This window comes from Podarcis melisellensis, assembly GCF_964234715.1.
Source record: "Podarcis melisellensis genome assembly, chromosome: 2".
In the NCBI taxonomy this organism is placed as follows: domain Eukaryota; kingdom Metazoa; phylum Chordata; class Lepidosauria; order Squamata; family Lacertidae; genus Podarcis; species Podarcis melisellensis.
This window is the reverse complement of record NC_138529.1, coordinates 125,106,051-125,124,822: the sequence shown is the minus strand read 5'-3', so window position 1 is coordinate 125,124,822 and position 18,772 is coordinate 125,106,051. Positions and strand designations below refer to the sequence as shown.

Genomic DNA, 18,772 nt, shown 5'->3' with positions numbered 1-18,772 from the left:
ACGCTGCCAACCGAAAGCACCCCCATCCCAAGGGTGGGAGGGAGGGATAGAGGGAGGGGTGGCCTGCCTTCCTCTACTGCCCCCAGGAGGCTCTGGAGCTTGTCCCCATCTTCAGCCCATGACCACAGCCCACTGAGGTCCAGCTCCAGAGCCTTCTGGCGGTTCCCTCCCTGCGAGAAGTGAGGTTACAGGGAACCAGGCAGAGGGCCTTCTCGGTGGTGGCACCCGCCCTGTGGAACGCCCTCCCACCAGATGTCAAGGAAATAAACAACTCTCTGACTTTCAGAAGACATCTGAAGGCAGCCCTGTTGAGGGAAGTTTTTAATGTTTAATGCTGTATTGTGTTTTTCAAATTTGGTTGGGAGCCGCCACCCAGCGAGATGGGCGGGCTATAAATAATAAATTATTATTATTATTATTAGGAGAGGAGCAGCTGCAAGGTGGGTTTTCACACACTTCCATCAAAGTCTTCCATCAAAGACAGCCTGCCCCAGAGCTCAGACACTATGGGGAGGGGAGGGGACCCACACTGCTGCTGGAAGGGCCAGCCAAGGCTAACAGGTCAGCCCCCCGGAGGGAGGAAGGGAAGTGCCATGGGTCTGGTTCTCTCAGCCATGCCATGCAAGGCGCAAGTGGGCGAGCGGCAGGGATCTGGGCCCTTGAATTCCTCTTGCTGATAACTCAAGAGATAACGAGTGGCACTTCTTCTGCAGGCCTCACCTTTTATTTATTTGCAGCAAGTGACCTCGAGGCAACTGGCAAGTGTGAAAGAGTGCAATTCTAAAAATGGCCAGCAAGACAAAAGCACCAGATATATATAGATATAAAAGCAGCAGCTGAGAGCAGGAGGGACGGTGGATGCAAAGCTCTCCATTGTGCTTTGCTTGGGGGGCCAGAGCAGAGTAAGCCTGGGGGGGGCTGGAATGAGGGGGGGGTCCTCAAGGGCAGGGTCTTGGGTGCTTCTGTGCTTGCTTACTCAGATTGTGGATCACAGAATCATAGAATTGTTGAATTGGAAGGGACCCTGAGGTCATCTAGTCCAGCCCCCGGCAATGCAGGAATCTCAGCTCAAGCATCCCTGAGAGATGGCCACCCAGCCTCTGCTTGAAAGCCTCCGTGGAATAAGAGTCCCTCTCCCTGAGGAGACCATTCCCAGTCGAGCAGCGCAAGAGCAGCCTTACAGCAGGTCAGGTCAGGAGACAAAGGACCCCAGACTGGCCTCACAAAGAGGCCAGGGGCCTCCTCTAGGTTTGCTGAAACAGCACCTGCGAGGGAAAATCAGTGGTGGGGCAGGGAATAGGAAAGGTTCCCCCAAAGCCTGCTGCCTTGACAGTGGCAGCCCTTTCCCAAGAACCTCTTCCTCCCACCTTCAAAGGACAAAACACACAAATGCACACCAGAACAACTAACAAAACAAGAGCTCCCTCTCTCTCACACTCTTTAAAAGACCACAGATTGTGTAATCAGCCCAAGGCCTGCTTGAAGAGGGACGTTTCCGCCTGGTGCCCAAAGGTGTCTTGTGAAGGCACCGGCGAGCCTCCGGCAAATGGGGAGCCACTGCAGAAAAGGACCTGCTCTTGTCTTGCCACCCCCTTGATCTCTCGCAGAGGAGGCACGCAAAGAAGGGACTTGGATGGGGAACGCAGAGTCCAAGGGAGCCTCCAGGAGGACCCTAAGCTATGTCCCCGCTCCTCCCGAGGGACCCCATCAAGAGCAGGCCGTGTCCCTGTCTTGTCTGGGTGGAGCTTCCCTTGCTTGGTTCTCATCCAGTCGGTTCTTGAGTCCAGCACAATCCCTGCCTCACCTGCAGGTGGCAGGGAGAAGATAAAACGGTCAAGGACCCAGTCAAAGGCAATGATGGGGTTGCGCCACTCATCTCGTTTTCAGGCCAGGGAGGAGATACAGTGGTGCCCCGCAAGACGAATGCCGCGCAAGACGAAAGGGTTTTTCGGTTTCTGCATCGCTTCGCAAGACGAAACGTCTTGCGAGTTTGTTCGCTTTTTTCCTAAAGCCGCTTGAAGAGGCGCAGTTGCGACGGACTGTGCTTCGCAAGATGAAAAACATTGCAAGACAAAAAGACTCGTGGAACGAATTATTTTCGTCTTGCGAGGCACCACTGTACTGCAAAACACTGATCTGTCTGCAATGGGGTGGGGGCAGCAGAGAAACTGCAACCCCAAGTTTCCCCATCCTAGGGGTCTGATGGCCAGTGGCCTGTTTGGGGGTGTAGCACTTCCAAGCGAGGGTCTCTCCTGGAGATCTCTGAGCCTGGGCAGCTTCCACGGGAGGCAATTGGATCCGTCAGACATGTTGGGCTTTATAGATGAAAGCCAGCCCTTTGGGTTGCACCCAGAGCTGTTCTAGCAAGACCCATGTGCTTCCTCTAACCGGTCCTGGTCAGCAATCTGGCTGCAGCAGTTTGGGCCAGTGAGATTTTCTGAGCCCTTTCAAAGGGCATCCCTGGCAGGAGGGCACCCAGCAAAGCTGAAAGGCGGGAGATTTCAGGCCACTGTGGGATTTGCTGCAACAAGATGCAGCGGCGATCACCAGCGCCCATGTTTTTAAAGCAGCGTCAAGTAGGTACTTCAAGGACTCCGGATTCCATGTGCCCTTGGGGCGCACACACACCTGCTCATTGGCAGTGTTTCGGTCTTTTCAGTTGTTAGGAAAATTCAGAGGGTTCCTTCCTTGGAGCGGACAGCCAAAAACCTCTAAGGAAAGAAGCGTCAGGTACACAGGGTAGGCTGAACAGAGTTTTCTTCATCATTAAGACAGCGCTGAATGGTGAGCCACAAGGCTGTTGCCACAATCATGGTCTGACCACAGTACATGCCCTCAGGCTCTTATAGGCCACTCCTCTATCAGGTAAATACATGCAATCCTCGCGCCCATATCATTTTTGCAATATTATTGGCTAAAGCAATGCGTAAGCAGCTCACGGACACGCTACCTGGCCTTCCAATTGGGCACACCATGTTTGGAATTGTTTTCTGCTTAGAAACTCCTGTTATCTTATTAAGGAGTCATCTTCAAATCATTCCTTTTCAGCAGGTCTGGGCTTGTTACCATTCTGACTCCTAAGCATAGGCAGTAATTTCAGTTTTAACTACTTCTATATACGTATCCAGAAAAAACTGCTCCCTTTCCCTTATGGGGTATTCCGGAGCCCGTACAGAGTCCTTATGTGGGTTCCCTATTGGTAGGAGAAAATAACAGAGGCCAGCCAGAGTATATTGAGAAGCAAAGCAGCTAGTAAGCCTGATCTTTATTCAAGGAACTGTTGCAATAGCGTCCCCACTCAGCACACACGAGGGAGGAGAACCCTGAACAATGGTGTGCAAGCCCATATATAGACTTGCAATTGTTCCCCCAGTAACTCAAGACCACACCTCATACATACATACATAACAGAAGAGGCAGTCTCCAGCAGAAATCCTGCCTGCCAGGATACCTGACAACGGTCACTGATTGCTTTACCTGGGCAGCCTGGCCATTCTTTTGTGATGGTTAATACTTTAGTTCCTGAATCCAGGTCACAGGGTCACCCTATTCATTCACAAATATGCCCTTAAGACAGGATTTGAAATCAAAAAGACAATAGGAAGGCTTTTGCTATTTGCCTCCCTTACTGCAGAGGAATATTTGAGGTCATTGGGAGAGTCAAAATGGCTGCAGCATTGCTCTCCCATACTATTTCAGACACATGATTCATATATTTAGATATGTGTGCATTTATGAATATTTATTCTATATTTGAGACCTTAAAATTCTAATAATAATAATATTTTTTATTTATACCCCGCCCTCCCCAGCCAAGGCCGGGCTCAGAGCGGCTTACAAGCAATAATAAAAACAAGTTAAATGATTACAACTTAAAAACAAAATTAAAATACAACATTAAAATATTACAACATTAAAATAAAATGTAGCCTCAACGCAGGAGGAGAAGGAAAGAAAAAAAGAAAGAGAGCGAGGGAATCAAATTGGCTCCAAGCCAAAGGCCAGGCAGAACAACTCTGTCTTACAGGCCCTGCGGAAAGAAATCAGATCCTGCAGGGCCCTGGTCTCATGAGGCAGAGCGTTCCACCAGGCCGGAGCCAGAGTTGAAAAGGCCCTGGCTCTGGTTGAAGCCACTTTAACTTCCTTAGGGCCCGGGACCACTAGGGTGTTGCTATTTATGAACTTTAAGGTCCTCCATGGGGCATACCGGGAGAGGCGGTCCCGTATGTACGAGGGCCGTGAAGGGCTTTAAAGGTCAAAACCAGCACCTTAAATCTGACCCTGTACTCCACTGGGAGCCAGTGCAGCTTGAAAAGCACTGGGTGAAGATGCTCCCATGGCAGAGACCCCGTGAGGAGCCTCGCTGCAGCATTCTGCACCCGCTGGAGTTTCTGGGACAGCTTCAAGGGCAGCCCCGCGTAGAGCGAATTACAGTAGTCAAGCCTGGAGATGACCGGCGCATGGATCACTGTGGCCAGGTCGGGGCGGGAAAGGTAAGGGACCAACTGCTTGATGCGGCGAAGGTGGAAAAATGTCGCCTTGGCTGTTGCTGTAACTTGCGCCTCCATGGAAAGGGAGGCGTCAAGGATTACACCCAAACTCTTAACGGAAGGCAATGGCACTAATTGGGCCCCCGCAAGAGAAGGGAGTTGGTCCCTCATCCCCATGCAGTCTCGACCCAGCCATAGGACCTCTGTCTTCGAAGGATTTCGTTTCAATCGGCTCCCATGAAACCATCCAGCCACAGCTTCCAAGCATCTGGTCAGTGTGTTCAGGGCTGAGTCGGTGTGGCCATCCATCAGCAGATAGAGCTGAGTGTCATCAGTATATTGCTGACAGCCCAGCCCAAAGCTCCGGATAATCTGGGCAAGGGGGCGCATAAAGATGTTAAAAAGCATCGGGGAGAGAATTGCGCCCTGCAGCACTCCACACACCAAGGAGTGGCGCGACGACATCGCCCTCCCTAGTGCCACCCTCTGTCCCCGACCAGAGATAAAAGAGCACAATCAGTTACAGGCTATGCCCTGTATCCCCACGTCTGCAAGGCGGTGGTCCAGAAGATCATGATTGACCATGTCAAAGGCCGCTGACAAATCTAAAAGGATCAGCAGTCCTGACCCGCCTCGATCCAGTTGTCTACGGAGATCATCTGTCAGGGCAACCAGAGCCGTCTCTGTTTTTATAACAATAACATTATGCATGCCCCCTCTCTAATACACATATTTCTAACACAGTTTAGTAAAAAGGCAAATGACATAATGACATGGTAAATATAATGGATGAAGAAAATGGATAGAGAAAAGTTTCTCTCTCCTGTAACGTAAGACACCCCATGAAGCTGAACAATGCAAGATTCAGAATTCAATAAAAAAGGACTTATCGGTTAATCTATGGAACTCCCTCCCAAAGGAGACAGCCCAGCTTTGAAGTTCGCGGAGGAGGAGCTACCAGCCACAATGGCTGGAAACCGCAGCAGGGGAGGCTCGCTCCTGCGCTCAGATCCTGTCTGCAGGCATGCCCCTCTGGCCTAATCCAGCTGCTGCAGGTTCTCCTGGCGCCCTTAGGCAACAATAACTATTTATACCCCGCACTCTGGGCGGCTCCCAATAAAATATTAAAAATACGATAAAACATCAGTCATTAAAAACTTCCCCCAACAGGGCTGCCTTCAGATGTTTTCTAAAAGTCAAAACAAAAAAAATTCCTTCCAGTAGCACCTTAAAGACCAACTAAGTTAGTTCTTGGTATGAGCTTTCGTGTGCATGCACACTTCTTCAGAAGTTTTTCTTCTTCACTTCTTCAGTTTTCTGTGCCAGGCTGGGTATCTGAAGAAGTGTGCATGCACACGAAAGCTCATACCAAGAACTAACTTAGTTGGTCTTTAAGGTGCTACTGGAAGGAATTTTTTTTTGTTTTGACTATGGCAGACCAACACGGCTACCTATCTGTTTCTAAAAGTCAGATAGTTGTTTATTTCCTTCACATCTGAAGGGATGGTGTTCCACAGGGCAGGTGCCACCACTGAGAAGGCCCTCTGCCTGGTTCCCTGTAACCTCACTTCTTGCAGGGAGGGAACCGCCAGAAGGCCCTCGGCGCTGGACCTCAGTGTCCAGGCTGAACGATGGGGGTGGAGACGCTCCTTCAGGCCTACTGGGCCAAGACTGCTTAGGGTTTAGGTTCAGCGTATGAGCATCGGGAGGCTACCCAAAGGTCCCTTCTCCCAAGGGCAGAACGGCGGCTTCCCGACCTTCTCCTGTGTCTCCACCTGTTGAACTTCTGCCTGTCGAGAGGCTGCTCTTTCTCTCTGGGAGAGTTTTCTGTGCCAGGCTGTCCACAGACAGAGATGATGATGGTGGTGGTGGTGATGATAATCTGATAATATGTGTATCTGAAGAAGTGTGCATGCACACGAAAGCTCATACCAAGAACTAACTTAGTTGGTCTTTAAGGTGCTACTGGAAGGAATTTTTTTTGTTTTAATCATAGTAAATATTACTTATACCCTGCCCATCTGGCTTGGCTGGGGCGGGGAGAGGCGCCTTGTCCGCCGGCTTCCCCCGAAAACTCGGACGCTGCGTCTCCCCCGAGCTAGCGGCCCTTCCCGCCTTTTCGTGTCTCCCGGCCCCTCCGCTTCCGTACAACAAGATGGCTGCCTCCACGAAGCGGGAAGAACACACGAGCATGCGCAGAGGCCGAGAAGCGGCGCCGAAGGAACGAGGGCGGCCGCGGACGAGTCCCTGCGCAGCCAATAGGAAACGCCAGAGGAAGAGGGCGCGGGGCGCATGCGCGAGGACCTCAGAGCCGCGGAATGGAGGGGACGGGCCGGCCTGGGCGACGCGGCGCGCTCCTCGGGGCGGCGGGGAGCGGAGGGCGAGGGGGCCTCTTCCCCTAAGGCAAGGCCTCACGCGGCGGCGGCGGGAAGGGAGCGCTCCGGGGCGGGGCTGCCCGGCCTAACGGCTCCTTGGGCGTTTGAATCGCGGGCGGGTGACGGCGGTCACGTGGCCGGAAGAGGCGCCTCCGTACGGCAAGGCGGCGGCGCCCCGAGGCCTCGGCTAGGCCTCCCCTTCGGGGCGGGGAGGCGAGAGGCGGGCCAAGCGCCCGACGCCCGGCCGCAGCAGGGCCGCCAAGCGCCGCGGAGCGAGCGAGCGAGCGAGCGCGGGAAAGCCGCCTCCGGCGCCCGGCCGTACGGCAAGATGGCGGGAAAGGCGGAACTTCCGGTCCTGCGCAGTGGGCCGGAGGAAGGGAGGCATTTCTTCTTGGCCGGCCGCGGAGGAGGGAAGGGAAGCGAAAGCGAAGCCGGAGGGCGGCGAGGGGCGCCGAGAGAGGGGCCGGGGAGCCCTGGGCCGGGCCTTTGTTCTTGGCCAGGTGGGCGGGGGGGCGCGTGGGGTGGGGGAGGGGAGACCCCGCGGTGTGGCATCTCTAGCAGGTGACTAACTGCCTCTTTCCTCCCGCAGGTGAGGCCGAGGGTGCTCCGCCTGGCCCCTCCGCCCGGGATGCCTGGCCCCCGCTGGGCCCGCCCCGCCATGGCCTCCCCCAGGGGCAGCATCATCATCCTGGACGAAGACGAGGAGCCCCCCAGCCCCAGCAGGGAAGCCCCCCTTGCGCCCCAGGCCGCCGGCCCAGCGGGGCAGAGAGCCCCCGCCCCCGGGAAGGACCCCGCCAGCCTCAGGGCGGAGAACGAGCGCCTCTTTGCGGAGGTGAGTTCTGGGGACCCCGCAGGCGCTTCCTTCCCAGTCCAGTGGGGGAGTGTGGGGAGACCCTCTTCTCTGCCTGGGGATGGAGCGAGGCGGGGGGGGGATCTTCTTGTCCCCCCCTCTGGCTGGGCTTAGTGACTCAGAGCTGCTTTTTGGTGGGGAGGGGAGGGGGCCACGCCCTGGGCAGGGGGGCGAGGGGTGGCCTTTCCTCTTCCTTCAGGAGTTGGGGAGCTGGTCTGTCTGTGGTCCCCCTGAAGCTGCCGGGGGGGGATTGTGCGTGTCGTCTGCAGGTTCGGATTCCATCGTGGGCAGCAGGGCACCCAGCCCTCGTGGCCCCAAGAAGTCCTCAGGCATTCTTAGGGTGGTCATTGCTAGCCATGTGGAAGGTGTCACAGAACGCCTCTTCCGCATTTGTCAGAAACTGGTCTCTTAGCGGCGGCTCTGGAATTCCCTGGCTGTTGATGTCAGGAGCGGTGTGTTTGCTGTGCTTGTTTTGGCTCCTACTCAAAGAATTTCTGTGCAGATGAACCTGCCCAGACATTTAGAAACGCGTTGTTATTATTATTAACAAATTTCATTGCCAAAAGGTGCCTAGATGTTTTGTTGTGGCGACTGCAGCCTAGGTTTAAGGTGGCATTTGGTGCTTTGCTAATATTCTGTATATGAGCAAGGCCTCAGCGGGCAGCTCTCCAAAGCTTCTCCCCTCTCTGGGCCTAGAGCAGGAGTCGGCAAACCAAGGTCCAATTCCCTTCTAGATCCGGCGCACAGACAGACCGGGAATCCAGGCAGCCGGCATAGCCGGCGTGCGAAGTTTTTTAGGACTCATCCAGGCTTGGGGGTCAAAAGCAAGGTGGGCGGCTGCAATCTTTGCTTCCAGGGTGGGGAAGAGGGAAAAGGATCCAAGAATGGCACGCTTACCTCAGCCCCCCACCCTTCCTTATGAGAGAAATAATAACTGTCAGTGCGTAAAATGCAAAGGAAGCAGCATGGGAGTGTGAGGGAACACCCTCCCCCCCCCCCCGCAAATCACATTTGGGTAACATTGGGGTTGGTCCAAATAAGAGTTTTTGCCAAAAAAGCGGGTCATAATCATGGCAACATATAGTCCGGCTCCCCACAAGGTCTGAGGGACAGTGGACTGGCCCCCTGCTAAAAAGGTTTGCTGACCCTGGCCTAGAGCCCAGCATCCCAAAGTCTGCAATTAAGCAGAGTGTGAAAGGGAGCCAATCAGCATATAGGTGAAAAGGTCAAGGACCCCAGGATGGTGAAGTTCAGTCCAAGGCATAGAATCATAGAATCATAGAGTTGGAAGAGACCACAAGGGCCATCGAGTCCACCCCCAAACCAAGCAGGAAACACCATCAGAGCACTCCTGACATATGGTTGTCAAGCCTCTGCTTGAAGACCTCCAAAGAAGGAGACTCCACCACACTCCTTGGCAGCAAATTCCACTGTCGAACAGCTCTTACTGTCAGGAAGTTCTTCCTAATGCTTAGGTGGAATCTTCTTTCTTGTAGTTTGGATCCATTGCTCCGTGTCCGCTTCTCTGGAGCAGCAGAAAACAACCTTTCTCCCTCCTCTATGTGACATCCTTTTATATATTGGAACATGGCTATCATTTCACCCCTTAACCTCCTCTTCTCCAGGCTAAACATGCCCAGCTCCCTTAGCCGTTCCTCATAAGGCATCGTTTCCAGGCCTTTGACCATTTTGGTTGCCCTCCTCTGGACACGTTCCAGTTGGTCAGTGTCCTTCTTGAACTGTGGTACCCAGAACTGGACACAGTACTCCAGGTGAGGTCTGACCAGAGCAGAATACAGTGGCACTATTACTTCCCTTGATCTAGATGCTATACTCCTAATGATGCAGTCCAGAATTGCATTGGCTTTTTTAGCTGCCGCGTCACACTGTTGGCTCATGTCAAGTTTGTGGTCAACCAAGACTCCTAGATCCTTTTCACACGTACTGCTCTCAAGCCAGGTGTCCCCCATCTTGTATTTGTGCCTCTCATTTTTTTTGCCCAAGTGCAATACTTTACATTTCTCCCTGTTAAAATTCATCATGTTTGTTTTGGCCCAGTTCTCTAATCTGTCAAGGTCGTTTTGAAGTGTGATCCTGTCCTCTGGGGTGTTAGCCACCCCTTCCAGTTTGGTGTCATCTGCAAATTTGATCAGGATGGCCTTGAGTCCATCATCCAAGTTGTTGATAAAGATGTTGAATAAGACCGGGCCCAAGACAGAACCCTGTGGCACCCCACTAGTCACTCTTCTCCAGGATGAAGAGGAACCATTGATGAGCACCCTTTGGGTTCAGTCAGTCAGCCAGTTACAAACCCACTGAGTGGTAGCATAGTCAAGACCGCATTATCCCAGCTTCTTTGCAAGAATATCATGGGGCACCTTGTCAAATGCCTTGCTGAAAGCAACTATGGGTCCAGCGCTCATCTGGCTTTCAAGCCAAGGGAGCCAGTGTTGGTCCACAGACAGCTTTCTAGGTCAGGTGGCCAGCAGGACGAAACCACTTCTGGAGGCTAATTCTGGGGAAATGAAACCAGGTGCCTCCTCTGCCAAAAATGTTCTGGGGGCACAGGACAGGAAGGTAGCGGACTCTCCTTCCTGGGAGGTTTTTAAGCAGAGGTTGGGCGGCTATCTGTCTTGGATGCTTGAGCTGAGATTCCTGCATTGCCGGGGGCTGGACTAGATGACCATTCTGCTCCCCTTGGTGTCTTGTGTTCAGGTTGGGAGTCACCTTGGGCTGGCAGAGGGTGGATGCGCCACGGACAAGGCCTCCTCCGTTGTGCATTCCCTCCGCCTTCTCTCAAAGCCACGCTGGAAGTCTTCCAGGGGCGTTGCAGCCTCCTCTGTGCAGGGCCTGTCAAAAGGCTGCCGCTCCCCGGCAGGCTCCGTCCTCAATGCGTTTGGTTTCCTTCTGTTCCAACGTGCCTGAGAGCTCGCCTGACGATCACAGAACTCGGGCAGCTTTGCAGGAGGGAATACGGGGGGCCTCGCCTGCCTCCTCTGGGAGGGAGTTCCACAGCTGAACAATGTGCTGCGCAGATAAGGCCTTTCTTTGATCTGCCCCCGATCTCCCGCTATCCGGCTTCCTTGGAGGTTGAGTTCGAGTGTTATGAGAGAGAGAGAGAGAAGAAACGTTTTCTCTCCCTGCTTCCTCCATCATGCTGCCTTTTCTGCCTACCAGAAAGCCCCAGGCGCAGGAGTGGATTGCCTTTCAAAATGGCCCCTCTGTTGGCCAGTTCCAGGGAGCCTCTCCAAGGTTCTAGTCCCTGGCGGGGACCCCCGTGGGTGCAGGCTTGGGTGGGAGGGTGGGCTCCCTGCGCCCCTGACCCTCTCCTCTCCTTTCTCCGCAGTTTGTGGCCTTCTGCTCTATGCACACGGCCGACCACCCGGAGGTGATCCCCTACCTGACGGGGCGGCACCAGAAGGCAGCGCCCGCCTTCCTCTCCTCGGTGGAGTTCCGCAACGTCCTGGGCCGCTGCCTGGCGCGGGTGCAGGCGCGCAGCACCAAGGTCTACGTCTACATCAACGAGCTCTGCACCGTCTTCCGGGCCCACAGCCAGAAGAAGAAGGCGCCCCTGCCAGCGCCGGAGGCCCCCGGGCCCAGCGCCGCCCCTGCTGGCCCTGCTGCGAAGGCTCCGGGCCCCGCTGTCAAGGCTCCGGGCGAGGGCTCTAAACGGCAGATCCGCTACCTGGAGGACCTGCTGCGGCTCCACGAGGTGGAGATCCGGAAGCTGCAGGAGCGGGAGCTGGACCTGGAGGAGTTGGACAGCGAGGACTCAACGTACCTGCAGGAGAGCCGGCTGAAGCGGCGCATGGTGCGCATCTTCCAGCGCCTCTGCCAGCTGAAGGACTGCAGCAGCCTGACGGGGCGCGTCATCGAGCAGCGCATCCCTTACCGCGGCACCCGCTACCCAGAGGTCAACCGGCGCATTGAGCGCCTCATCAACCGCCCCGAGGCCTTTCCCGACTACGCCGACATCCTCAAGGCTGTGCAGAAGGCCAGCACCCGCCACAGCCTGGGCCTGTCCAAGCGCCAGATGGAGAGCATGGCGGCCGAGGCCTTCCGCGAGGTGGGCAACCGCCTCCAGGAGCGCCGCCACCTCGACCTCGTCTACAACTTCGGCAGCCACCTCACCGACCAGTACCGGCCCAGTGAGCGCCTGGGGGCACTGGCGGGAGGCGGGGGGTTCAGGGGGCACAACAGGCCGGCCGCCATGCTCCTCGGCCTGTTTGAACACACACAGGTGCCTCAGAGGCATTGGCACACATAATAAAAATAACGGGGAAATGGAAATTCCCCTCCGAGGAGGCCGTGGGGGGGGGGGGAGTTGGCCATCATTCTCGGAGGGCTTTAGAGATGTTTCAGAGTTCAGAAACATGCACACACCATGGAAATAGTGGGAAATGTTGAAAATTTCCCTCAGAGGAGGCCATTCTGAGGGGAGAGAGCGGGACTTCTGCCCACGGCCATCCCATCGCCTTTCTGGTTAGAAGCCGGGCGCACGGACTCATTGTGGCACCTGAGCGTATTTTAGCTTGCCCTACTGACAAAGCTCCAGACCAGGCAGGGGCTCAGGGAGTTTTTGGCATTGTGGAGCTTTGCGGGACCCCGGGGGTCATCCATCCCAGCCCGCTGCAACACCCGGCCCATCTCTTCCCCTGCAGATTCGGACCCGGCCTTGTCGGACCCTGAGCTGGCCCGGCGCCTGCGCCAGAACCGGGAGAAGGCCCTGCAGCGCCTGGAGGAGGTGACCTCCCAGTTTGCGCAGCTGCAGGACAGGAGCGAGGACGAGGGGCAGCGGCGCCGGAGGGAGTCGCGGGGCGGCAAAGACGGGCCCGGGCCCAGCGATGCCCCCGGGCGCCAGCAGGGGGAGCCGGCCTCTCCCCAGGAGGTGAGGGGGCTTGGCGGGGAAAAGATGGCGCCCCTCGCGGCAGGCTGGGCTTCCGGCAGAGGGGGGTCTTTCTGGGCGGGGGCCTTTCCCCACCTGCCTCCTTTGAAAGGAGCCCCTCTCGTGCTGGGCTGGGTTCAAGGTCCTCAACGTTGATTCACAAAGCCCTGCTCCTGAACCCTCCCAGCCCATCTGGGCCCGCCTGCAAGAGCGTCGATGGCCATTCCCCCAGTCAGTCAGACAACACTCGGAAGCTGAGCCTTTTATGCCGATCAACAAATAATAATAATTATAATAATAATAAGAAAGTGTTGATGGCTCAGCCCTGTGGAACTCCCTGCCCCTGGAGATTCAGCAGGCATCTTCCAGCCATCCTTCAAAGGCTTGCCGAGAACCTCCGTATTCCACCGGGAAATTAAGGATACCAGTTTCCTCCAATAGATTTGTGACTGTAACACTCCCCCCCCCCATGTAATTTTCATTGAGTTTCCAAATTTTTACAAGCTAACTTCAGATTATATAGAGTTTGTTTTGCGTATTGACTTCCCACCCCCAGTCTTTTTATTCAAACTCTTTTCTAGTGCATTATATTTCAGTTTCTTATCTATTACCAACCTCTCTCTAGTACAATTCCTTTATCGTTTTTCTTCCGCTAGCCCTAGCTCAAATCCTGCCCGTGATTTCATTTGTTTGCAGTGCTTTTCCAGACATTAAAAAAGGGCCTCCATTCTGCTACAAAAAGTTCATTATCTTTCTCTCTTAATATTGCTGCCAGTAACTCTTCTTCATGATCAGGCATCACACGTAGATCCCCGATGGCTCTGATATTTTCTTTATGCACATGCATGCTTAACATAGTAAATGAATAAATGCATTTTTTGTGCATTGCAGGGGGGTAGACTAGATGGCCCCTGGGGTCCCTCCTGTGAGGGTGGATCCAGGGGTGGGCAGGGAGGGGCTGTTCGGGGGCTTGCTTCCTGCAGGCGGGGGCCTGGGCAGCTGCTGCTGCTTTGAGACCCCCTCCTTGGAGGGGAAGGGTCTCTCTGGGGCAATTTGCTCTGGGCACCGTTCTGGGATCTTGATGGGGCGCAGTGCTTTCTGGGGGGGGTGTCTGTCCATCCCTGGCATTGTCAGGATCAGAGGGTGACCCTTGATGTCTCTCTTCCCAGGGCAGCCCCGGCCGGAGCGTGGCCAGTGCAGGGGCGGAGGAGGAAGAGGACGATGAGGAAGAAGAGGAGGAGGAAGAGTCTTCGTCAGAGTCGGACATAGAAGCCGAGCTGCAGAAGAGCCTGGAGGAGGAAGAGGAGGAGGAGGAGGAAGGGGCTGCTCCAGGTAGGCTGGGGGCTGGGGTGGCATCAGAAGGGACCCCCCACTTTCTGAAGAAGTCTGTCCCTCCTTTGGAAGGGGGTGGCTTCTCCTCCTGGGGAGGTTTCTAAGCAGAGGCTGGAAGGCCGTCTGTCACGGGACTCGAACCCGCCACCCAAAGAGTCTCAGGCTCTATTGGCTGTGCGGATGCTTTGGCTGAGCTTCATGACCCTGGGGGCCCAACCAGAGGGGCCTTTTGTGGTGGGGGTCCTGCCACTTCACACACAAGCAGAAAGAGAAAAAACAAAGGAGCGCAGAGTCCGGAAATGAGCTACGCATGCTCTTATGGATTAGATCAGGGGGCGGCAAACTATGGCCCAGGGGCTCATAAATCCAGCCTGCGGACCCTGCCACCCGCCCAGTCAGACCCCGCGCTAAACCAGCACGGCGTGCGTGGACTGACTTCCGCGACGCTGGCACGGCTTCGTATTGGCTGCAGGAAGCTCCTGCAGCCAATCTGAAGCCATGGACAACTCTGGGTGACACCTTCTCCCGCTGAGGCGGCCGCGTATGGCCAAGAGCCGAGCAGGAGGAGGCGGCGGTGGGGAGGCTGCCTCTGCCACCCAGGCCGGCTGCATGGGCTCTGCACCCCGTGGAACCTGGCCGAGGACGACATAGGTTGTGAAGGAGCAGCTGAATGCACGCCATGTCATCAACAAATGTGAAATGATGTCATCTAGAGACTAAATGAGAATTGATGCAGCAGAACGGATACATATTATAAACAAACAAACAAATAAATAAATAAATAAATGGGAGCCAATGTACCGTAGGTCTTTCAAGACCGGTGTTATATGGTCTCGGCAGCCGCTCCCAGTCAGCAGTCAAGCTGCCACATTCTGGATTAATTGCAGTTTCCGGGTCACCTTCAAAGGCAGCCCCACGTAGAGCGCATTGCAGTAGTCCAAGTGGGAGATAACCAGAGCATGTACCACTCTGGCGAGACAGTCTGTGGGCAGGTGGGGTCTCATTCTGCATACCAGGTGGAGCTGGTAGACAGCTGCCTTGGACACAGAATTGACCTGTGCCTCCATGGACAGCTGTGAGTTCACAATGACTCCCAGGCTGCGCACCTGGTCCTTCAGGGACACAGTTACCCCATTCAGGACAGGGAGTCCCCCACACCTGCCCCCCCAAAAAACCAGTACTTCTGTCTTTGGGGTATTAAATTGAATTAATTCAGTTTGATCTGTAGTAATTTGGTAAATCAATAAAAATAATTGCCCAAACGATAAATTAAAACAACATAACCCTGCTGTCCTCCCCTCCATCCCAGATGATGGCGTCCAGGAAGTGGAGGCCGACCAGCACATGGACTTGGAGGCCCCTGAGCTGGTGCCATCCTCCTCGGAGGAAGAGCCGGACGAAGAGGACGAGGAAGAGCACAACCCGGAGGGGCGCCAAGGAGAGGAACGTGGACAGCGCGTGGGGCAGGCCCCTGCGGACCCCCCTCCTGCTGTGGGCACCTCCCCCTCCCAGCAGTTCCTCCTGGAGATTGAGGAGGCCCTGACGCTGGAGGCGGGCGAGACGCCGCCCCCCACCCCCTCCCCCCCGCACCAGACCCAGGGGGGCAGGGGGGCCTCGCCCGTCTTCCGGTTGCGTCAGAAGCCGCCACATCCCCAGAGGCCCCCAGCCAAGCGCAGCCAAGCTCAGGACAACGGCAGCCTCCGCGGGGCAGGCGGGGAGCCCCTGCGTGGGGTGAACGGGCAGCCCCCCATCAAGCGGAGCAGGCGGAACTCCAACAGGTGAGCGGGGGGCAGGGAGGTGGTAAGGGGGAGAGGAGACTCCATGGGAGGCGGGGCAAGCAGGTGGGGCTAGAGGGCCCTTGGCTGTCCCTTCCAAGTGCAGTTCTGTGATTGCAAGGGGGCTGAGGGTTCCAGGCTGGCCCCGAACCTGCCTGGGTGCCGAGCCCTCAGAGGGAGAGCCTCTCTGAAGAAATGCTAACATATACTTTCCTTCATCCAAAGAGCACAGGGTGCTTGACAACATAAAAGGCAAATGCTGACACATTTGCGCCCAAGGCCCGGTGGAAGAGGAATGTTTTTGCCTTTTCTTACTTCGATATGTCTGTAAACACTGTAAATTGCAGAGCTGTTGCATCTACACGTTTTTAAAAATTCCGTCTCTGGGTCTTTTCTGCAACTGCTCTTAGAGTGTGGGATTCCCTGCCTCCTTCCTTGCTGTCCCGCCAGAAGGTTTATATTATTATTATTATTATTATTATTATTATTATTATTATTATTATCATCACATACTGTCCTATACCTGGAGGTCTCAGGGCGTTACACAGAATAAAATCAAAATATAGACCCACAAAATACATAATCAAAATAAAAACAACCTAGCAAATCCCCCCTGCCAAAAACCACCTTTTAAAAGGGAGTAGGATCCTCACAACATTTAAAGTAAGACAATTAACAAACCTGGACAGGAGCCATGTATTATTACTATTGTTGTTATTATTGATATTGTTGATATTGTTATTATTACGGCCTTCCTTTCCTGGCAGGTGCAAAGACAACCAACCGCTAGGCTGCTGTTGGGGCAAACCAGATACTGATTTCTGCTTTGAAATGTGCCCTGACTCATTGTGTGATCTTTTAGCCTAGTCCAGAGGGAGCTGCACTCTCCTTCCTGGGAGGTTTTTAAGCAGAGGTTTCTTTGGACAAGTCCAGATCAAATCCCAAATGGCATTTTCCAAAGTTCTGTCCAAAAGCAGAGAAGGTTTCCTGCTGAATCACAGCGTTGTCCTGGCCAGACACCATTTGTGTGTCTGCAGTGGGGGGTTCTTCTTCCTGGGGTGGCCGGATCGGGAGCAGCCCAGACCTGAGGCTGGAGGGCAGCCCTCTTCCCCAGGGATGTGGTGGAGTCCCTGAGAATCGGAGAAGGGTGGAGTTGGAAGTGACCCAGCCCCCTGCAAGGGTCCCTGTCAGGTGGGCTCCCAACATCCGCTTGGAAACGGTCGGAGATGCTTGAGGGGCGATTTCTTCAGGGCAGGCGGAAGGGGCTGGATGACCCCTCGGGGTCCCTTCTCCAACACTGCGAATCACTCTGAGCCGCCTCGGCCGGGGGGGGGGGTCAGGCTGTGCAAGCCCCCCGTCAATGTGTGTTTCTTCTCTGGCAGCTGCATTGAGGTGCCCAGCACTGGCTTGGAGGAGGAGGAGGAAGACGAGGACGAAGAGGGGCGCCTCAGCCCGGCCCCCTTGGCCGACTCCACCAGCACCGACTCCCCAGGCCTGGGGCTGGTCAGCAGCTCCCAGGGCAGCCCCCAGCCGCAGAATCGGGGCCACCTCCTTGCAGCCATCTGGAAGGTACTAAATGGGGGGTGTGTGGATTTGCCCCAGGCACAAGAGCCCCGATCTGGAGCCCCAGATTGCCTCTTCCTTCCTCTCCCAGCACCAGCCCTGGGGGTGCTCAGCTGCTTCTTCCCCCGGGAGTCAGCGCCTGAGCAGAGCATCCTGGATTGGGCCAGTGGCCGCTCCAGCCTCCCCTCCTCATCGTGGCCAAATATGCCTAGGAGCGTCCTTTTCCATTCACCCAGCTGGTTGGCTGTGCAGGGAGTTCCACATGCCAACTGAGGAGGACCTTATTTTGCCCACCTCAAATCTCCCTGTGTTGAGCTTCTTTGAATGCCCGTGAGTTCTAGCCGTGATGTGAGAGGAAGAAAAACTCTCTTCAGGCCAGAAGAGTTTTCCTAAACTTTGCCCCCTTCCTCCCAGCTGGTCTGCCTCAGGGAGGTCCCTGGGGCAGCCAGAGGCCTTTGGGTGCTGCTCTGGGGAGGGGGGGTGCAGGGCACCAGTTTCCTCCTCTTCTGACCCCCCTCTCCCCCCCCCCGCAGGCCAGCGTGGCGACCCAGTGCGACCCGGAGGAGATCATCGTCCTGTCAGACTCGGATTAGCCCCCTCACCACAATCTGGCACAGACTTTGGGGGGCGGGGAGCAGAAGGACAGGTGGAGCCCCCCCCCTCAGAAAAAAACCTTGGCTAGCTGGAAGATGGTGACTCTGCCTTCATGGACTCAGGGGGTGGGGGGGCTTCTGCGTGATGCATGGGGGGGCAGGGGGACGAAGGGCGGGGACTGCCGTGTTTGTATTCTTCGGGGTGCCATGGGGGGGGCGGGGGGGCGTATTGATGTTCTGTCCGTTTGGGAGCTCATTTTGCAAAAAAAAAAAAAGGCGGAATAAAAAATAGGCAAATATTTTTCTGTAGGCTGCTGTGAGTGTGAGTTCTGTTAAAGGGATGGTTTGGGGAGAGCACATCGGGGGGGGGAGGTTTATTCCTTGTTTCTGTGCTTTCCATTGAGGGTTTTTTGTGTTTTTATATTTTGTTGGGAGTAGCCCAGAGTGGGTGGCCTAAATTAGAAAACTTTATTTTATTTTATTTTAATTTTATATATATAATATACACAGACACACATATACACACACACAACATAATTGTTGTTATCATTTCTCTCCCCCCCCCCAAGTGGGAGTGGGGGGTGGCTTTAGCCCCTTACTTTGGTGACGAAAGGCACTTGATAATCCTGCTCTACTCCAGGGACTCAGAGGAACGGGAGACATACCGTATTTTTCGCTCTATAACACGCACCTGACCATAACACGCACATCGTTTTTAGAGGAGGAAAACAAAGGGAAAAACATTCTGAATGAAACAGTGGATGTATCATTTTTGGGCTTCATGCTGTGGCCACAGACATGTGATCTGATGGTGAATTTGGGCTGACCCAATGCAAAAATCCTGAGAAGTCCTGTGGATCCATGCTTTGTAACCATGTTTTTGCACCATTGCAGCCCCAGGCAACAGTG

The 18,772-nt window shown here is 55.0% G+C and overlaps 1 protein-coding gene and 1 long non-coding RNA gene across 2 annotated transcripts; both read left to right on the top strand.

Annotated features, from left to right (window-relative positions):
* The first annotated feature begins 4,739 nt into the window (after window positions 1–4,739).
* On the top strand, window positions 4,740–6,247 carry LOC309364152. Its single transcript, XR_014165755.1, has 2 exons — window positions 4,740–5,685; window positions 5,963–6,247. It is a non-coding gene; the product is annotated as an uncharacterized lncRNA (long non-coding RNA).
* A 1,270-nt stretch (window positions 6,248–7,517) lies between these two features.
* DAXX (death domain associated protein) lies at window positions 7,518–17,929 on the top strand. The gene is made up of 7 exons (XM_081900692.1): window positions 7,518–7,697; window positions 11,062–11,863; window positions 12,377–12,603; window positions 13,770–13,932; window positions 15,242–15,710; window positions 17,090–17,276; window positions 17,804–17,929. Exons 1-7 carry the CDS (start codon window positions 7,524–7,526, stop codon window positions 17,861–17,863), a joined length of 2,082 nt encoding a protein of 693 aa, XP_081756818.1. The 5' UTR covers window positions 7,518–7,523; the 3' UTR covers window positions 17,864–17,929.
* Window positions 17,930–18,772: the final 843 nt, after the last annotated feature.